The following is a 21,122-nucleotide window of genomic DNA, read 5'->3' as shown; positions in this document are numbered from 1 at the left end:
CACACCATATTCTCAGTGGCCTGGGCTCCAGCTCTGACTGGTAACTGCCTGGGCCCAGAATCACCATGGATACAGCTAAATGACCCCCCCTTGCCATCCCCAGGAACTGTTCACCAAGGTGGCAGTGGCCAACTGCATGACCTGCTGCGGGAGCCAGTCATCTAAGACAGACTTTCAGCCCCTGGCCCCCACCGTCGATAAGATCATCACACAGTTTCATGACGCAGGCAACCTGGTCATCTCCTCCTGCCTCGGGGACCCGGGCATGACAGCCCAGGACAGGGCCCGAGTGGTAGAGTTCTGGATCCAGGTGGCCAAGGTGTGCCATGGAACAGCCCCCAGGGTCCATTCTGGCATCTGGGGACCTTCTCCCCTCCTTGGCCAACTCTCAGAACGGAGTCCTGCAGTCTGACCCTGCCTGGTCCCTGGGCCACATCTGCCAGGGGCGTGCTGACCTGGACTCGCAGGCCCCGGGGGTGGGACAGCCATACCTGGCCCCTTCGCTACAGTCCTCCACCCAGGAGGGCTGCTCAACAGGTACTGGGTGTGCTGGGCTCCCTGGATATCTGCCTCCTTAAGGACAGGAGTTCATAGGGGGACAGAAGCACACAAGCAGGCCACGTTCTCAGCTCTGTCTTCCCTCCCAGGAGTGTCTGGACCTCGAGAATTTTGCGTCCCTCCACGCCATTCTCTTGGCCCTGCAGAGCCCTGCCATCAGTCGTCTGCAATGCACCTGGGGACATGTTTCCTGGTAGGTAGTCCTGTCACTGGGACCAGGTCACCTGAGTGGACCAGAGACACAACCCTTAGGTCTGGCAGTGTCCCTTCAGTCGGCTGGGGCTCCTGGGAGGCAGCAGACCCTGGGGACAGGGGCTTACAGGATGGCGGGCTCTCAGAGCCCCCGTGGGTTAGGCCAGGGGTTCCCCGTCAGGAATCGGGTTTCTTCGTCAGGTGTGGGTTGAAGCCAATGGGAGATGTGCAGCATGTGTTCTGCAGCAGGAGGTCACTGTCCCAAGGACAGCCACCTGTCCCAAAGCAGATCCGCCCCCAGAAGTGGGAATGGAGGTCCCAGCTGCAAACATGCAGCCCCCTCCTCAGGCCTCAGGGCCATGGTGGAAAGCCTCATGCAGGCTAGTGGAAAAGTGGTCCGATGCCCCCAAACTCTCCACCTGTTGGCCACATGTCTCCCTCCTCTCTCCTCCCCTTAGGAAGAGCTCCAGGATGCACAAAAAGCTTATCAAAGAGAAGTGGCATAACCAGAAGTGGCTCCTCAAGGTAAATGGAGGCTAGAGGTCTGCCATGCTGTGGCCCAGCCTTGGGTGCTGATTCGAGGTGTGCATGGTGAAAGGGGGCAGCTGATGGGAGAAGTAGGCTCCCCCTGGCCCCCAAGGTGTCCTGTTTGTCTCCTTCCATGCCTCCACTTGACTGGGGGTCTGACATCCAGTGAGGACCCAGAGGACAGGCCCCTGGTCAGGGCTGGGGCTGGCGTTGGGTCAGCAGCAGGGGTGGGGCCTATGGCTGAGCAAGTTCGGCCCATCCCCAGGGCCCCCTGAGCCTATCACTGCCCCTCTGAGGCCTCAGGCTCCTCATCTGGACATGGAGGGTTGTCACCCTGGGGCGCGGGCCTCCCAGGTGAGCAGGGTCCAGAGAGCACAAGATGGTCTTCAGCTTTGTGCCCACCTGGTCGTGTGAGGGGAGCCGTGGTGATAGCCAGGTGACAGTGAGTGCTCAGGGCACCTTGGGAGGCAGAGGGAACTCCCCTGACACTCTGCAGGCGAGGAAGCCTCTCAGGGCGGCCAGCCGCGGCCCAAAAACACCCATGAGTATGAGTGTGTGCTGGAGCTGCGATCACCCTCAGCTGAGAGCCTGCTGGAGGTGGGGACAGCATAGTACCAGGGGACTCGGGCGAGGCATCCACCTAGCTCTAGTTTGTGGGAGGCCATGTGGGAGGGGAGCATGAGCACACCTGAGTGTCCTGGACCTTGCAGGAGGCGACCTCCATGGTGATGCAACAGCATCGTTTCCTCTGGGGATCCGAGGATAGGCAGGAGGTGAGTGGCCTGGCCAGGGTCATGGCGGTGGGGGCAACCCTGCACTTGCTGCTGGTGCCACCAGCACTGGGATGACCAGGAGGGAGAGAGCAGCTGGGTACAGAGAAGTTGGAGGACGGGTGCAGGGACCACAAGTCTTGGGATTGGCCAAAAGCCAGCCCTGGGAGGGACAGGAGGGGAGAGCAGGGCAAAGGGAGGGTGTGGGAGGAAGCTCAGGGTGGTCCAAGGGGAGCTAGGGGCTGCGAGTGAGGGGTTCAGGAGAGGCTCTATGGGCACCCCTGAGGTAGACGGGACCCCTCCCCACCCCAGTGGCACAGCATGGTCCCCTTCTTCGGATTGTTCATGGCTGGCCTGCTGGTCCTAGACAAACCCCTGGAACATAATGATGGGAGTGAGCCCAGAGGGGCACAGGGTGTGCAGGATGATGAGCTTTGAAGAGGAGAGAGACCCTAGTGAGCCGGAGCTCTCAGCACCAGGCCACCCGCCTCTTGGGAGTCTCCCCTCCACCCCAGGGGCTGGGTCCTTGGAGAGGGCAGCCAGAAGGACCCCCTCCCTTAAGCCCCGGTACTGGCCCCAGGGCAGGTGGGGCTGAGGGCTACAGGCTGCCACCTCTGAGCAGGATGGCCTCTCCCTCAGGCCCTGCCCAGGGGGAGGGATGTTGCTCCTTCAAGGCAGGAAGCACAGGAGGGGTCTGGGGCTGCCTTGCCTTCCTGCCTGAGGCCTCAGTCTCTGTGTCATCAGAGAGTCATCAGAGAGAGTTGCATGGGAAGCTTGGCCTCAGCTCCCCAGTCTAGTCCCTCCTCCTCGGTACCCCAGATCCTGGCCTAGGTCTGGGTGGTGTTTCTGGCAGGCCTGCCACTTGGAGGGCCCCAGTGGTCCTCCAACTTGAGAAAGGGTGGGGAGGTTTGGGCCTCGTTCTGAGTGCAGGGGACTGTTTCTGATGCACTTTGGCTGCCTTGGTGCCTTCCAGGGTGACGGGATGAGAAAGACAGAGTTGAGCTACTGTAACACCCCACCACAGCAAGTGGCGGGGGGTGCAGAGCCCCTGGGCAGGACCCTGTCCGGCCCAAACCCTGGGTCTGACATGTCTTGAGAAGGTTAACACACCCAGAGCTGAGGACACTCAAGGCTTTGTCGGGTGGGGGATGGGGGTGGCATCAAGACGGCCTTCCTGGAGGAGCAGCTAGAGACCCAACAGTGGGAACAGGCAGGGCTGGATAGCATTGGAGGGAAGGCAGGTTCCCACGTGAGCAAAGATAAGGGACCATCCCACTGCTCTGCTCCTCACGTCCCTCCTTGTGTGCATCCTGTCCTTCCTCTGCCACAGGAAAGTTCCATCGTACGTGAGATGCTCATACACAAGTACGTGGCCATGACACATCACCTGGAACCCAATGAGCACTTCAGATCCTTCTTCCAGGCCGTGGAGCCCCTGGATGAGCAGAAGAGGTGAGGATAGCAGGAATCACGTGTGGGTTCCGGCTGCTGGCAGGCTCTGGGAGAAGGGCCCCTCACGTGGCTCCAGGGGCTCACAGGTGCCCCTCTGTCCTGCAGATACACCCTGTCCTGCCAGCTGGAGCCCCCAGGGAAGAGGGCCGGCAGAAAGGGACTCTTGTTCTTCAGGTCCCGCAACATTTAAACTTAGTGGCCAGAGCCAGGTAAGTTTCTGGCCTGGGGCCATTGGCAAGGGGTGGGCTGCTCCCCAGCCTCAGGGAAGCTTCGGGCCATGCTGGGTGTGGGGGAGTACTAAAGACAGGTTGGGCTGGGATTCTGCTCCCCTGCCGAACAGTCCTGTCAGGCTCAAGGGTGATTCCCCTCCCTCTCTGGGACCCAGTTTCCTCCTCTGTGAGTGGGTGATGCTCATGAGCCTCCCCGTGACAGGGACCCCAGGTGATTGACAGGACCCTCTGCACAGGGCCAGGAGCACAGAGGGTAGTGAGGACAGGGTGGAAGCAGGATAACGGGGGGAACCTGGGATAACCTGCCTCTTCTGTTCACCTGCTTGGCCCTGTAGCTGCTGTCATCGGGCCCACGACCCAGCTGGTACCCTGGCTGCGTGCGGAGGAGAGCTTCCCCTTTGGACAGGAGGCACCCGGCGCCCCAGGACCCTGGTCTGCTTGCTGCTCCTCTTCCTCCCGATGCTCATCCTGAGCCTCGTCTGGGGCAGATGCTCTTGCACCTCTTCCATCACCAGACTTGGGCAGCTTCCCAGGCTGCTGCTGCAGGCTCAAGGACCCGTACGTAGCTGCAGCCAATGGAACAGACTGGAGAGCCCAGATATACATCCAAGTATATATATGGTCAATTAATATATGATAAAGCACCCATGGACACACAATGGGGAAATGACAGCTTCTTCAACAGCTGGTGTCCGCAAATTGGACAGCTACGTGCAAGAGAACGAAACTGAATTATTGTCTACCCCCTTACACAAAAGTAAACTCGAAATGGATCAAAGACCTGAATGTAAGTCATGAAACTATAGATCTCTTAGAAGACAACATAGGCAAAAATCCCCTGAATATCAGCATGAGCACCTCTTTTCTGAATGCATCTCCTCGAGCAAGGGAAACAAAAGCAAAAATGAACCGATGGGACTACATAAAACTTAAAAGCTTCTGTACAGCAAAGGACACCATCAACAGAACAAAAAGGCATCCTACAGTATTGGAGTATATATTTGTAAACAACACATCCGACAAGGGGTAAACATCCAAAATATATAAAGAACTCACACGCCTCAACACCCAAAAAGCAAATAACCCAATTGAAAAAATGGACGGAGGATATGAACAGATAATTCTCCAAAGAAGTAATTCAGATGACCAACAGGCACATGAAAACATACTCCACATCACTAATTATCGGGAAATGCAAATAAAAACCACAATGAGATATCACCTCACATCAGTTAGCATGGCCAGTATCGAAAAGACTAGAAACAACAAATGTTCGTGAGGATGTGGAGAAAAGGGAACCCTCCTACACTGCTGGCTGGCATGTAAGTTAATTCGACCATTGTGGAAAGCAATATGGAGGTTCCTCAAAAAACTAAAAATAGAAATACCATTTGACCCGGGTGTTCCACTCCTAGGAATTTACCCCAAGAACGTAATTTCTCAGACTCAAAAAGACATACCCATCCCTATGTTTATTGCAGCACTATTTACGATAGCTAAGATATGGAAGCAACTTAAGTGTCCATCAATAGATGAATGGCTAAAGAAGATGTGGTACATATACACAATCGAATACAACTCAGCCATAAGAAAGAAACAAATTCTACCATTTGCAACAACATGGATGGAACTGGAGAATGTTATGCTCAGTGAAATAAGACAGGCGAATAAAGACAAGTACCAAATGATTTCACTCATTTGCAGAGTATAACAACGAAGGAAAACTGAAGGAACAAAACAGCAACAGACTCACGGACTTCAAGAAGGGACTGGTGGTTAGGTTACCAAAGGGGATGAATAAGGGAGGGCCAGTGGGGAGAGAGGGAGAAGGAGATTCAGGGGAATTATGATTGGCACACATGGTGTCGGGGGGAGCCGGGAGACAGACAGTGTAGCACAGAGAAGGCAAATAGTGACTCTGGCATCTTACTACACTGATGGGCAGTGACTGCAATGGGGTATGGGGGAGACACGATAACAAGGGTGAATGTAGTAACCATTGTTTTTTTTTGTGAAATCTTCATAGGAGTGTATATCAATAATACCTTAATAAAATAAGTAAATAAATAAATAATCTTACTTCTTGGCAAATAGTGAATCTGTGGCATCTTACTTCACTGATGGACAGTGACTGCAAAGGGGTATGGGGGGCTCAATAACATGGGTGAATGTATTAACCACATTCTTTTTCATGTGAAACCTTCATAGGGGTGTATATCAATAATATCTTAATAATAATAATAATAATACTAAAGAATTTTCTTAACTTCCTGGGTGTTAAAATGCACCCTTAAAAATAAATAAGTAAGTAAATAAATAAATAAATAAGTAAATGAATGAATGAATGAATGAATGACAACACCAAGAACACTTTTCTGAAGACGTACGAAGGCTTCTGTAAGCAAAGCCATCATTTAAATTAAAGCCTATCATAAAAACCACTAAATGGCTGCTTTAAAAGATTACCAGTGTAGGAGATGGCTGGTAATGACAGGTATGCTTTGGTTATGTAACTATACTCCTATTATGTTAATGTGTGTGCACAATTTAAGTAGTAGCTTAAAATCTATACATGCTGAAGTTACTCTACAAGAAGATATGTCAAAGAAATAATCAATCTTCCCATGTTTTCTCCCGCCTGCTACTTCTATAGCTTTTCTTCTTCCTTCCTAATTACAACGAATTCTTAAATAGAATTCGTGCCTCATATCAAATTTACCGAGTATCATAACTCCTCCAAGTGGTAAAGATACCTCAAGACAAATGCTGGGCTTAGAAGCCACAGGGCATAAATATGCAAAGAAATAAAAAGCTAACCATTTCAAACAATAAGGCTTCTCTCTCACTTACCAACTTAACATTTCCCTGTATGGCCCCGGAAGATGACTGGTTAGCCAGAGACGGGTAAGATTCCTCAAGGGAGGAACAACCTAAGACAGGCACAGTCGCAGGGGGGTCATCAGGTGAGAAATTGGGGATCAACAGAGGTGAGGCTTAGAACCTCACCCTCCCTGTTCTGAGAGAAATCTGCTGCATATGTGGATGTTTTATTGCCCTTGTCTAGCTTGGATTAACACATAGTCTACAGGCACACACCTGATCATCTACATTTGCTCTCTTACAACACTAAACTATGTTTTCTACCTTTATGTTGTATCTACCTACCACTTCAGCATTTTATTAAAAATAATAAAGAGAGAAATGTGGTATCCACATATAAATCAAGTATAAAAATCAAATGTGTATTCATATTTGAACTGACTGTTTATAGTTCATAATGCATGAGCAAAACCAAAAGTTTCTGTGATGACTGCCCTTGTACTGTTCACCATGTAACTTATTCACTATGTAAGAATTTGTTCTCCATGTAAGAACTTGTTCGTTATGCTTCAGAAGATTGGAGACTGACGAAAATTAGGCTTGGGGTGGATTAATGATTGTGCATTGAGCATTGACTCCCCTATACAGAATTTTATTGTTGTTAACAACCATTTGATCAATAAATATGAGAGATGCCCTAACAACAACAACCAAAAAAAAGTACACACTTCCAATTGTAAAATAAATAAGTAACCGGGATGTAATCTATAGCATAAGGAATATAGTCAAAATATTGTAACAACTTGGTATGGTGATAGCTGGTACCTAGAATTATCATGTATATAACTGTTGAATCACTGTGTTGTACACCTGAAACTAATGTAATGTAATACTGTGTGTCAACTACCCTTCAATAAAAAATAATTATCTAAAAAAAAAAAAAAAAAAAAAAAAAGATTACCAGTGTAGAATTTTGGGGAGAGGAAGAAAGGAACAGAAATGTTAACATGAAAACCTCTGAACATGCATAATACCTTATTTTGGTAAGATGTCCACCTAAGTAAACTTTCAATTTAAAGAATAGAAGCAGTCATTTATTCAACAAATATTTGAGAAATTACGTCGTGGAAGGCACTTACTAGGTGCTGAAATTACTTTCTATGTATTCGTAATTAATTGTTTGTAAAATCAATTGTAATTGAAATTAAATTATAGTTACCTGTTAAAAAAAAAAGCAGGGGGTGGGGCGGAAGATGGCGGCGTGAGTAGAGCAGCGGAAATCTCCTCCCAAAACAACATATATCTATGAAAATATAACAAAGACAACCCTTCCTAGAATAAAGACCAGAGGACACAGGACAATATCCAGACCACATCCACACCTGAGAGAACCCAGCGCCTCGCGAAGGGGGTAAGATACAAGCCCCGGCCCCGCGGGAGCCGAGCGCCCCTCCCCCCAGCTCCCGGCGGGAGAAGAGCAGGCAGAGCGGGAGGGAGACGGAGCCCAGGGCTGCCGAACACCCAGCCCCAGCCATCCGGGCCAGAGTGCAGGGCCCTCGATACTGGGAAAACAGGGCAGCAAGAACAGTGAGCAGGCACTGGAGGCTGGGCGACAGAGGACATAAGAAAAGCGCGCGACCATTTTTTTTTTTTTTCTGCTTTGTTTTGGCGAGCGCTTTTTGGAAGTCTTAAAGGGACAGGGACACCAATATTAGGGAAACAGGGCAGAAAGACCGGTGAGCAGAGGCCTGAGGCTGGCACCGGAGAATAAAGAAAAACGAACGACCACCTTTTTTTTTTTAATTAAAAAAATTTTTTTTTTTTAATTAAAAAAATTTTTTTTCTTGTTTTTTTTTGTGGTCGTTGTTTTGTTTTGGCGGGTGCTTTTTGGAAGTCTTAAAGGGGCAGGGCGGGCCACTTAATCCAGAGGTAGGGAATCCGGGATCTCTGGGCACCCTAACCCCTGGGCTGCAGGGAGCAGGGAGGCCCCTTACGGAAATAAATAGCCTCCCAGCAGCTCCTGCTCCAACGCGACTCCACCATTTTGGAGTAGCTGCCCGAGCCAGGCCACGCCCACAGCAACAGCGGAGATTAACTCCATAGCAGCCGGGCAGGAAGCAGAAACCCTGTCTGCGCGCAGCTGCGCAGCACAAGCCACTAGAGGCCGCTGTTCTCCCAGGAGAGGAGGGCCACAAACCAACAAGAAAGGAAGTCCTTCCAGCCGTCACTCGTCCCAGTTCTGCAGACTATTCCTACCACCATGAAAAGGCAAAGCTACAGGCCGACAAAGATCACAGAGACAACACCAGAGAAGGAGACAGACCTAACCAGTCTTCCTGACAAAGAATTCAAAATAAGAATCATAAACATGCTGACAGAGATGCAGAGAAATACGCAAGAAAAATGGGATGAAGTCCGGAAAGAGATCACAGATGCCAGAAAGGAGATCGCAGAAATGAAACAAACTCTGGAAGGGTTTATAAGCAGAATGGATAGAATGCAAGAGGCCATTGATGGAATTGAAATCAGAGAACAGGAACGCATAGAAGCTGACATAGAGAGAGACAAAAGGATCTCCAGGAATGAAACAATATTAAGAGAACTGTGTGACCAATCTAAAAGGAGCAATATCCGTATTATAGGGGTCCCAGAAGAAGAAGAGAGAGGCAAAGAGATGGAAAGTATCTTAGAAGAAATAATTGCTGAAAACTTCCCCACACTGGGGGAGGAAGTAATCAAACAGACCACGGAAATACACAGAACCCCCAAAAGAAAGGATCCAAGAAGGGCAACACCAAGACACATAATAATTAAAATGGCAAAGATCAAGGACAAGGAAAGAGTGTTAAAGGCAGCTAGAGAGAAAAAGGTCACCTATAAAGGGAAACCCATCAGGCTAACGTCAGATTTCTCAACAGAAACCCTACAGGCCAGAAGAGAATGGCATGATATATTTAATACAATGAAACAGAAGGGCCTTGAACCAAGGATACTGTATCCAGCACGACTATCATTCAAATATGACGGTGGGATTAAACAATTCCCAGACAAACAAAAGCTGAGGGAATTTGCTTTCCACAAACCACCTCTACAGAACATCTTACAGGGACTGCTCTAGATGGGAGCACTCCTAGAAGGAACACAGCACAAAACACCCAATATATAAAGAATCGAGGAGGAGGAACAAGAAGGGAGAGAAGAAAAGAATCTCCAGACAGTGTATATAACAGCTCAATAAGCGAGCTAAGTTAGGCAGTAAGATACTAAAGAGGCTAACCTTGAACCTTTGGTAACCACGAATTTAAAGCCTGCAATGGCAATAAGTACATATCTTTCAATAGTCACCCTAAATGTTAATGGGTTGAATGCACCAATCAAAAGACACAGAGTAACAGAATGGATAAAAAAGCAAGACCCATCTATATGCTGCTTACAAGAAACTCACCTCAAACCCAAAGACATGTACAGACTAAAAGTCAAGGGATGGAAAAACATATTTCAAGCAAACAACAGTGAGAAGAAAGCAGGGGTTGCAGTACTAATATCAGACAAAATAGACTTCAAAACAAAGAAAGTAACAAGAGATAAAGAAGGACACTACATAATGATAAAGGGCTCAGTCAAACAAGAGGATATAACCATTCTAAATATATATGCACCCAACACAGGAGCACCAGTATATGTGAAACAAATACTAACAGAACTAAAGGGGGATATAGACTGCAATGCATTCATTCTAGGAGACTTCAACACACCACTCACCCCAAAGGATAGATCCACTGGGCAGAAAATAAGTAAGGACACGGAAGCACTGAACAACACACTAGAGCAGATGGACCTAATAGACATCTATAGAACTCTACATCCAACAGCAGCGGGATATACATTCTTCTCAAGTGCACATGGAACATTCTCCAGAATAGACCACATACTAGGCCACAAAAAGAGCCTCAGAAAATTCCAAAAGATTGAAATCCTACCAACCAACTTTTCAGACCACAAAGGCATAAAACTAGAAATAAACTGTACAAAGAAAGCAAAGAGGCTCACGAACACATGGAGGCTTAACAACATGCTCCTAAATAATCAATGGATCAATGACCAAATCAAAATGGAGATCCAGCAATATATGGAAACAAATGACAACAACAACACTAAGCCCCAACTTCTGTGGGACACAGCAAAAGCAGTCTTAAGAGGAAAGTATATAGCAATCCAAGCATATTTAAAAAAGGAAGAGCAATCCCAAATGAATGGTCTAATGTCACAATTATCGAAATTGGAAAAAGAAGAACAGATGAGGCCTAAGGTCAGCAGAAGGAGGGACATAATAAAGATCAGAGAAGAAATAAATAAAATTGAGAAGAATAAAACAATAGCAAAAATCAATGAAACCAAGAGCTGGTTCTTCGAGAAAATAAACAAAATAGATAAGCCTCTAGCCAGACTTATTAAGAAGAAAAGAGAGTCAACACAAATCAACAGTATCAGAAACGAGAAAGGAAAAATCACGACGGACCCCACGGAAATGCAAAGAATTATTGGAGAATACTATGAAAACCTATATGCTAACAAGCTGGGAAACCTAGGAGAAATGGACAACTTCCTAGAAAAATATAACCTTCCAAGATTGACCCAGGAAGAAACAGAAAATCTAAACAGACCAATTACCAGCAACGAAATTGAAGAGGTAATCAAAAAACTACCAAAGAACAAAACCCCCGGGCCAGATGGATTTACCTCGGAATTTTATCAGACATACAGGGAAGACATAATACCCATTCTCCTTAAAGTCTTCCAAAAAATAGAGGAGGAGGGGATACTCCCAAACTCATTCTATGAAGCTAACATCACCCTAATACCAAAACCAGGCAAAGACCCCACCAAAAAAGAAAACTACAGACCAATATCCCTGATGAACGTAGATGCAAAAATACTCAACAAAATATTAGCAAACCGAATTCAAAAATACATCAAAAGGATCATACACCATGACCAAGTGGGATTCATTCCAGGGATGCAAGGATGGTACAACATTCGAAAGTCCATCAACATCATCCACCACATCAACAAAAAGAAAGACAAAAACCACATGATCATCTCAATAGATGCTGAAAAAGCATTTGACAAAGTTCAACATCCATTCATGTTAAAAACTCTCAGCAAAATGGGAATAGAGGGCAAGTACCTCAACATAATAAAGGCCATCTATGATAAACCCACAGCCAACATTATATTGAACAGCGAGAAGCTGAAAGCATTTCCTCTGAGATCGGGAACTAGACAGGGATGCCCACTCTCTCCACTGTTATTTAACATAGTACTGGAGGTCCTAGCCACGGCAATCAGACAAAATAAAGAAATACAAGGAATCCAGATTGGTAAAGAAGAAGTTAAACTGTCACTATTTGCAGATGACATGATACTGTACATAAAAAACCCTAAAGACTCCACCCCAAAACTACTAGAACTGATATCGGAATACAGCAAAGTTGCAGGATACAAAATCAACACACAGAAATCTGTGGCTTTCCTATATACTAACAATGAACCAACAGAGAGAGAAATCAGGAAAACAACTCCATTCACAATTGCATCAAAAAAAATAAAATACCTAGGAATAAACCTAACCAAAGAAGTGAAAGACTTATACTCTGAAAACTACAAGTCACTCTTAAGAGAAATTAAAGGGGACACTAACAGATGGAAACTCATCCCATGCTCGTGGCTAGGAAGAATTAATATCGTTAAAATGGCCATCCTGCCCAAAGCAATATACAGATTTGATGCAATCCCTATGAAACTACCAGCAACATTCTTCAATGAACTGGAACAAATAATTCAAAAATTCATATGGAAACACCAAAGACCCCGAATAGCCAAAGCAATCCTGAGAAAGAAGAATAAAGTAGGGGGGATCTCACTCCCCAACTTCAAGCTCTACTATAAAGCCATAGTAATCAGGACAATTTGGTACTGGCACAAGAGCAGAGCCACAGACCAATGGAACAGACTAGAGAATCCAGACATTAACCCAGACATATATGGTCAATTAATATTTGATAAAGGAGCCATGAACATACAATGGGGAAATGACAGTCTCTTCAACAGGTGGTGCTGGCAAAACTGGACAGCTACATGTAGGAGAATGAAACTGGACCATTGTCTAACCCCATATACAAAAGTAAACTCAAAATGGATCAAAGACCTGAATGTAAGCCATGAAACCATTAAACTCCTGGAAGAAAACATAGGCGAAAACCTCTTAGACATAAACATGAGTGACCTCTTCTTGAACATATCTCCCCGCGCAAGGAAAACAACAGCAAAAATGAGTAAGTGGGACTATATTAAGCTGAAAAGCTTCTGTACAGCAAAAGACACCATCAATAGAACAAGAAGGATCCCTACAGTATGGGAGAATATATTTGAAAATGACACATCCGATAAAGGCTTGACGTCCAGAATATATAAGGAGCTCTCACGCCTCAACAAACAAAAAACAAATAACCCAATTAAAAAATGGGCAGAGGAACTGAACAGACAGTTCTCCAAAAAAGAAATACAGATGGCCAACAGACACATGAAAAGATGCTCCACATCGCTAATTATCAGAGAAATGCAAATTAAAACTACAATGAGGTATCACCTCACACCAGTAAGGATGGCTGCCATCCAAAAGACAAACAACAACAAATGTTGGCGAGGCTGTGGAGAAAGGGGAACCCTCCTACACTGCTGGTGGGAATGTAAACTTGTTCAACCATTGTGGAAAGCAGTATGGAGGTACATCAAATTGCTCAAAACAGACTTACCATTTGACCCAGGAATTCCACTCCTAGGAATTTACCCTAAGAATGCAGCAATCAAGTTTGAGAAAGACAGATGCACCCCTATGTTTATTGCAGCACTATTTACAATAGCCAAGAATTGGAAGCAACCTAAATGTCCATCAATAGATGAATGGATAAAGAAGATGTGGTACATATACACAATGGAATACTACTCAGCTATAAGAAAAGGGCAAATCCAATCATTTGCAGCAACATGGATGGAGCTGGAGGGTATTATGCTCAGTGAAACAAGCCAAGCGGAGAAAGAGAAATACCAAATGATTTCACTTATCTGTGGAATATAAGAACAAAGGAAAAACTGAAGGAACAAAACAGCAGCAGAATCACAGAACTCAAGAATGGACTAACAGGTACCAAAGGGAAAGGGACTGGGGAGGATGGGTGGGTAGGGAGGGATAAGGGGGGGAGAAGTAGGGGGGTATTAAGATTAACATGCATGGGGGGGTAGGAGAAAAGGGAGGGCTGTACAACACAGAGAAGGCAAGTAGTGATTCTACAACATTTTGCTATGCTGATGGACAGTGACTGTAAAGGGGTTTATAGGGGAGACCTGTTATAGGGGAGAGCCTAGTAAACATAATATTCGTCATGTAAGTGTAGATTAGTGATAGCAAAAAAAAAAAAAAAAGAAAAAAAAAGGGCAGTTCCTGTGTGGTAACCTCCAACGAGTTCTACACAAGGGTATAAAGGGCATATAAAAGTGTAGGCAAAGGGTCTGTTTGTGTTTATACAGAGGATCAAAGCCTAATTGGGCTACCCCGAAAATGAACTAAGATACGATATGAAAAAGAACTTCCAACATCTGCACCCTCTGGAAGACTCATGCCAGAAGATGATCATCAAAAAACCCCAACAAAGATCCACGCACTGCTACAGCTGTAGATGCACTCATCCCACCAGTTCCTGGACCTGCCATGGGAATGAGGAAGGAGATATCTAAGCTGGCCTGTGCATACAGTAAAACAACAAAATTGGACTGGATCTATACTGTTGGAACTCAACCAAGAATTTGGAGAAGTGCAAATTGTAGCGCTCCAAAGTCTTACAACTACAAACTATTTATTGTTAAAAGAACATATGGCATGTGAACAGTCCCCAGGAATGGGTTGTTTTAATTTGTCTGATTTCTCTCAGACTGTTCAAGTTCATTTGGACAATATCCACCATATCATAGATAAATTTTCACAAATGCCTAAGGTGCCTAACTGGTTTTCTTGGTTTCACTGCAGATGGCTGGTAATTACAGATATGCTTTGGTTATGTAACTATACTCCTATTATGTTAATGTGTGTGTGCAATTTAAGTAGAAGCTTAAAACCTATACATGCTGAAGTTACTCTACAAGAAGATATATCAAAGAAATAATCAATCTTCCCATGTTTTCTTCCGCCTGCTACTTCTATAGCTTTTCTTCTTCCTTCCTAATTACAACCCTTAAATAGAATTCGTGCCTCATATCAAATTTACCGAGTATCATAATTCTTCCAAGTGGTAAAGATACCTCAAGACAAATGCTGGGCATAGAAGCCACAGGGCATAAATATGCAAAGAAGTAAAAAGCTAACTTTTTCAAACAATAAGGCTTCTCTCTCACTTACCAACTTCACATTTCCCTGTATGGCCCCGGAAGATGACTGGTTAGCCAGAGACGGGTAAGATTCCTCAAGGGAGGAACAACCTAAGACAGGCACAGTCGCAGGGGGGTCATCAGGTGAGAAATTGGGGATCAACAGAGGTGAGGCTTAGAACCTCACCCCCCCGTTCTGAGAGAAATCTTCTGCATACGTGGATGTTTTATTGCCCTGGTCTAGCTTGGATTAACACATAGTCTACAGGCACACACCTGATCATCTACATGTGCTCTCTTACAACACTAAACTATGTTTTCTACCTTTATCTTGTATCTACCTACCACTTCAGCATTTTATTAAAAATAATAATAATAAAGAGAGAAATGTGGTATCCACATATAAATCAAGTATAAAAACCAAATGAGTATTCATATTTGAACTGACTGTTTATAGTTCATAATGCATGAGCAAAACCGAAAGTTTCTGTGATGACTGCCCTTGTACTGTTCACTATGTAACTTATTCATTATGTAAGAATTTGTTCTACATGTAAAAACTTGTTTGTTATGCCTCAGAAGATTGGAGACTGACAAAAATTAGGCTTGGGGTGGAATAATGATTGTGCATTGAGCATTGACTCCCCTATACAGAATTTTATTGTCGTTAACAACCATTTGATCAATAAATATGAGAGATGCCCTCACAAAAAAAAAAAAAAAAAAAAAAAGGACAGACTTCCAATGGTAAAATAAATTAGTAACCGGGATGTAATGTATAGCATAAGGAATATAGTCAAGATATTGTAACAGCCTGGTAGGGTGATAGCTGGAACCTAGAATTATGTATATAAATGTTCTACCACTGTGTTGTACACTTGAAACTCATGTAATGTAATACTGTGTGTCAACTACCCTTCAATAAAAAATAATTATTAAAGAAAAAAAAAAATGGGCAGAGGAACTGAACAGACAGTTCTCCAAAAAAGAAATACAGATGGTCAACAGACACATGAAAAGATGCTCCACATCGCTAATTATCAGAGAAATGCAAATTAAAACTACAATGAGGTATCACCTCACACCAGTAAGGATGGCTGCCATCCAAAAGACAAACAACAACAAATGTTGGCGAGGCTGTGGAGAAAGGGGAACCCTCCTACACTGCTGGTGGGAATGTAAACTTGTTCAACCATTGTGGAAAGCAGTATGGAGGTACATCAAATTGCTCAAAACAGACTTACCATTTGACCCAGGAATTCCACTCCTAGGAATTTACCCTAAGAATGCAGCAATCAAGTTTGAGAAAGACAGATGCACCCCTATGTTTATTGCAGCACTATTTACAATAGCCAAGAATTGGAAGCAACCTAAATGTCCATCAATAGATGAATGGATAAAGAAGATGTGGTACATATACACAATGGAATACTACTCAGCTATAAGAAAAGGGCAAATCCAATCATTTGCAGCAACATGGATGGAGCTGGAGGGTATTATGCTCAGTGAAACAAGCCAAGCGGAGAAAGAGAAATACCAAATGATTTCACTTATCTGTGGAATATAAGAACAAAGGAAAAACTGAAGGAACAAAACAGCAGCAGAATCACAGAACTCAAGAATGGACTAACAGGTACCAAAGGGAAAGGGACTGGGGAGGATGGGTGGGTAGGGAGGGATAAGGGGGGGAGAAGTAGGGGGGTATTAAGATTAACATGCATGGGGGGGTAGGAGAAAAGGGAGGGCTGTACAACACAGAGAAGGCAAGTAGTGATTCTACAACATTTTGCTATGCTGATGGACAGTGACTGTAAAGGGGTTTATAGGGGAGACCTGGTATAGGGGAGAGCCTAGTAAACATAATATTCGTCATGTAAGTGTAGATTAGTGATAGCAAAAAAAAAAAAAAGGGCAGTTCCTGTGTGGTAACCTCCAACGAGTTCTACACAAGGGTATAAAGGGCATATAAAAGTGTAGGCAAAGGGTCTGTTTGTGTTTATACAGAGGATCAAAGCCTAATTGGGCTACCCCGAAAATGAACTAAGATACGATATGAAAAAGAACTTCCAACATCTGCACCCTCTGGAAGACTCATGCCAGAAGATGATCATCAAAAAACCCCAACAAAGATCCACGCACTGCTACAGCTGTAGATGCACTCATCCCACCAGTTCCTGGACCTGCCATGGGAATGAGGAAGGAGATATCTAAGCTGGCCTGTGCATACAGTAAAACAACAAAATTGGACTGGATCTATACTGTTGGAACTCAACCAAGAATTTGGAGAAGTGCAAATTGTAGCGCTCCAAAGTCTTACAACTACAAACTATTTATTGTTAAAAGAACATATGGCATGTGAACAGTCCCCAGGAATGGGTTGTTTTAATTTGTCTGATTTCTCTCAGACTGTTCAAGTTCATTTGGACAATATCCACCATATCACAGATAAGTTTTCACAAATGCCTAAGGTGCCTAACTGGTTTTCTTGGTTTCACTGCAGATGGCTGGTAATTACAGATATGCTTTGGTTATGTAACTATACTCCTATTATGTTAATGTGTGTGTGCAATTTAAGTAGTAGCTTAAAACCTATACATGCTGAAGTTACTCTACAAGAAGATATATCAAAGAAATAATCAATCTTCCCATGTTTTCTTCCGCCTGCTACTTCTATAGCTTTTCTTCTTCCTTCCTAATTACAACCCTTAAATAGAATTCGTGCCTCATATCAAATTTACCGAGTATCATAATTCTTCCAAGTGGTAAAGATACCTCAAGACAAATGCTGGGCATAGAAGCCACAGGGCATAAATATGCAAAGAAGTAAAAAGCTAACTTTTTCAAACAATAAGCCTTCTCTCTCACTTACCAACTTCACATTTCCCTGTATGGCCCCGGAAGATGACTGGTTAGCCAGAGACGGGTAAGATTCCTCAAGGGAGGAACAACCTAAGACAGGCACAGTCGCAGGGGGGCCATCAGGTGAGAAATTGGGGATCAACAGAGGTGAGGCTTAGAACCTCACCCCCCCGTTCTGAGAGAAATCTTCTGCATACGTGGATGTTTTATTGCCCTTGTCTAGCTTGGATTAACACATAGTCTACAGGCACACACCTGATCATCTACATGTGCTCTCTTACAACACTAAACTATGTTTTCTACCTTTATCTTGTATCTACCTACCACTTCAGCATTTTATTAAAAATAATAATAATAAAGAGAGAAATGTGGTATCCACATATAAATCAAGTATAAAAACCAAATGAGTATTCATATTTGAACTGACTGTTTATAGTTCATAATAATGCATGAGCAAAACCGAAAGTTTCTGTGATGACTGCCCTTGTACTGTTCACTATGTAACTTATTCATTATGTAAGAATTTGTTCTACATGTAAAAACTTGTTTGTTATGCCTCAGAAGATTGGAGACTGACAAAAATTAGGCTTGGGGTGGAATAATGATTGTGCATTGAGCATTGACTCCCCTATACAGAATTTTATTGTCGTGAACAACCACTTGATCAATAAATATGAGAGATGCCCTCACAAAAAAAAAAAAAAAAAAAAAAAAAAGGACAGACTTCCAATGGTAAAATAAATTAGTAACCGGGATGTAATGTATAGCATAAGGAATATAGTCAAGATATTGTAACAGCCTGGTAGGGTGATAGCTGGAACCTAGAATTATGTATATAAATGTTCTACCACTGTGTTGTACACTTGAAACTCATGTAATGTAATACTGTGTGTCAACTACCCTTCAATAAAAAATAATTATTAAAAAAAAAAAATAATAATAATAATAATAATAATAATAATAATAGAGAAATGTGGTATCCACATATAAATCAAGTTTAAAAATCAAATGAATATTCATATTTGAACTGTGTATAGTTCATAATGCATGAACAAAACCGAAAGCTTCTGTGATGACTGCCCTTGCACTGTTCACCATGTAACTTATTCACTATGTAAGAATTTGTTCTCCATGTAAGAACTTGTTCATTATGCATCAGAAGATTGGAGACTGACGAAAATTAGGCTTGGGGTGGATTAATGATTGTGCATTGAGTATTGACCCCCCTATACAGAAATTTATTGTGGTTAACAACTATTTGATCAATAAATATGAGAGATGCCCTCACAAAATATATATATATATATATATATATGTATATATATATATAAACACACTTCCAATTGTAAAATAAATAAGTAACTGGGATGTAATGTATAGCATAAGGAATATAGTCAAAATATGGTAACAACTTGGTATGGTGATACCTGGTACCTAGAATTATCATGTATATAAATGTTGAATCACTGTGTTGTACACCTGAAACTAATGTAATGCAATACTGTTGTCAACTACCCTTCAATAAAAAAAAAAAAAAAAAAAAAAAAAAAGCAATCTTTTCTTTAAGATGGAATCCTTCCTGCCTTTCACTATGTTGCTTGTGACTGGGTTTATTTGCCATATTAATCGCCCAGGTTACGTATTACTTGATTAGGGGCTGGAGGAGGAAAAGCAGCATCTGGGCAAAGAAAGATAAACTGGGCCTTTGGGCAGGCTAAAGTAAATTTCACAATAGCCTCATTTAATTGACACAATGAAGACATGGGCCATGCTGAGGTATTTTCTTATCTGGGGGATGTTCAAACATTCCAGGCCAGGTTACTCCTGGCTTCTTAGTTTTAATTAATCTTCACCGAAGAATGCTTATACTCCTAGTTTGATATTTTACTTTGGAGAATTAACGTGACTCTGATTTTGCTTAACTGTTTAATAGGGAGTTTTGGTAGGGGTCTTTTTCCAGAGGCCCTCACGCTACTCTGACAACACCCACGGTCCCTGTCTCGGAATCTCTGTGGCTAGTTATAAATTACTCAGCTGCAGATTACAAACCGAAATGACACAAAGATACGAACTTTTAAATACAAGAAAATGCACTGTCAGTTCCCAGACCCAAGTAAAGAAACTTCATTCCCAAGTAAAAAACACGAGAGATACCTCATGAAACATTTTTTAATTTTAAAGGCGCTTCCTCCGGGCGGCCTCTTCCCCGCCGCCCCGCCGCGGGTCACACTTAAACTTCAGCCCGCCCGGCCTTCGCCCTCGAGGCCCCCGCCGGATAAATCCACACAACGCAAAACGCCCGCCGGCCTCCCCATCTGCGCGGCTCGTCCCGTCCCCTCAGCCGGCGGCCCCGGCCCGAGCGGCGGTAGCAGGTCGGCGGCGCGGACCCAGGCCGGGAGGACGCGCGCCGCGGGGCGGAGAGCAGCCGCGCTCATCACCCGTTCCCGGACGGAGGAGCTGCGACTCCGGCGAGCCCCTCACCCGCGTCGGCCGCTTCCCGGCCCCACGGGCCACGCGCTGCCCGCCGAGCGAGCCACCTGCACGGCCGCCCCCTCACCGGCTCCACCGCGACCACAGGCGGGGGCAGGGGGTCCCCGCGCACCGCCCGGGTCCGCCCGCGCCCCGCGGTCACCTACCTTCCAGCTCGCAGGGCGGTCGCTGTCGCCCTGATCCCTGAAGTGGGTCCCACTCAGGACCCTCCACCGATCTGCGGCAGCGGGAGCCGCTTCTCGGCCGAGCTCTCGACGGCTTTGGCGATGCGGATGGCGTGGGACAGGTTGCCCCACGCGTTGCGTGGTTGTCCTGAGCGGCCGCCGAGGCCGAAGGCAGGCCCGCGGCGGCGTCGGGGTTCCCGGTCGCGCCGCCCGACGGCGCCGGCTGGAGGTGGCAGAGCTCTACTGGCCCGAGCGGCTATCTCCACCACCTGGCCCGAGAGTCCGGGTCGATCTCCACCACCAGGAGCGCTTCGGCCATGGTGACTGCCGCCCTCCGCCCGCCGCGGGAGAGCCGAGAAGGGGCGACTGCTGCGCCGGTAGCCCACCGGGCGCGATGAGGCAATCTGAGGCTGGGGGCCGATGTCGGTGCCGCCAGCGCTCGCGCACCTGGAGGAAGGCGCAGACGAGCACGGCGAGGACCTAGAACTTCGCGGGTCCATCAACATCTGGTCTCCGCCGGTTCCGCTGCTCAGACGGGACGGCAGGCCGGAGGTGCCTGCCGCTCCTGCGGACACGACCGGCTGACCGAAGCACGGAAGGTACCGCGAGAGGTACCTCTCCCGCGGGCGCTCCCGACG

The 21,122-nt window shown here is 45.3% G+C and overlaps 2 protein-coding genes across 2 annotated transcripts in view; one reads left to right on the top strand and one right to left on the bottom strand.

Moving 5' to 3' along the window:
• The window catches only part of LOC130684358 (forkhead box protein O3B-like), a 28,775-nt gene extending 7,654 nt beyond the window's left edge, over nucleotides 1–21,121 (bottom strand). Inside the window, exon 1 of the mRNA XM_057505002.1 lies at nucleotides 20,467–21,121. Within this exon, the coding sequence (XP_057360985.1) occupies nucleotides 20,520–20,990 (471 nt within the window). The 5' untranslated portion in view covers nucleotides 20,991–21,121 and the 3' untranslated portion in view covers nucleotides 20,467–20,519. The remainder of the gene's footprint in view (nucleotides 1–20,466) is intronic.
• On the top strand, nucleotides 240–4,605 carry LOC118935648 (ral guanine nucleotide dissociation stimulator-like). The gene is made up of 6 exons (XM_036932145.2): nucleotides 240–319; nucleotides 648–751; nucleotides 1,209–1,275; nucleotides 3,379–3,500; nucleotides 3,606–3,709; nucleotides 4,066–4,605. The coding sequence occupies exons 1-5, from the start codon at nucleotides 266–268 to the stop codon at nucleotides 3,688–3,690; spliced, it is 432 nt and encodes a 143-aa protein (XP_036788040.2). The 5' UTR covers nucleotides 240–265; the 3' UTR covers nucleotides 3,691–3,709; nucleotides 4,066–4,605.
• Nucleotide 21,122: the final 1 nt, after the last annotated feature.

The sequence above is a fragment of the Manis pentadactyla genome, chromosome 7, assembly GCF_030020395.1.
Source record: "Manis pentadactyla isolate mManPen7 chromosome 7, mManPen7.hap1, whole genome shotgun sequence".
Lineage (NCBI taxonomy): Eukaryota > Metazoa > Chordata > Mammalia > Pholidota > Manidae > Manis > Manis pentadactyla.
This window is presented reverse-complemented; position numbering and strand designations above follow the sequence as displayed.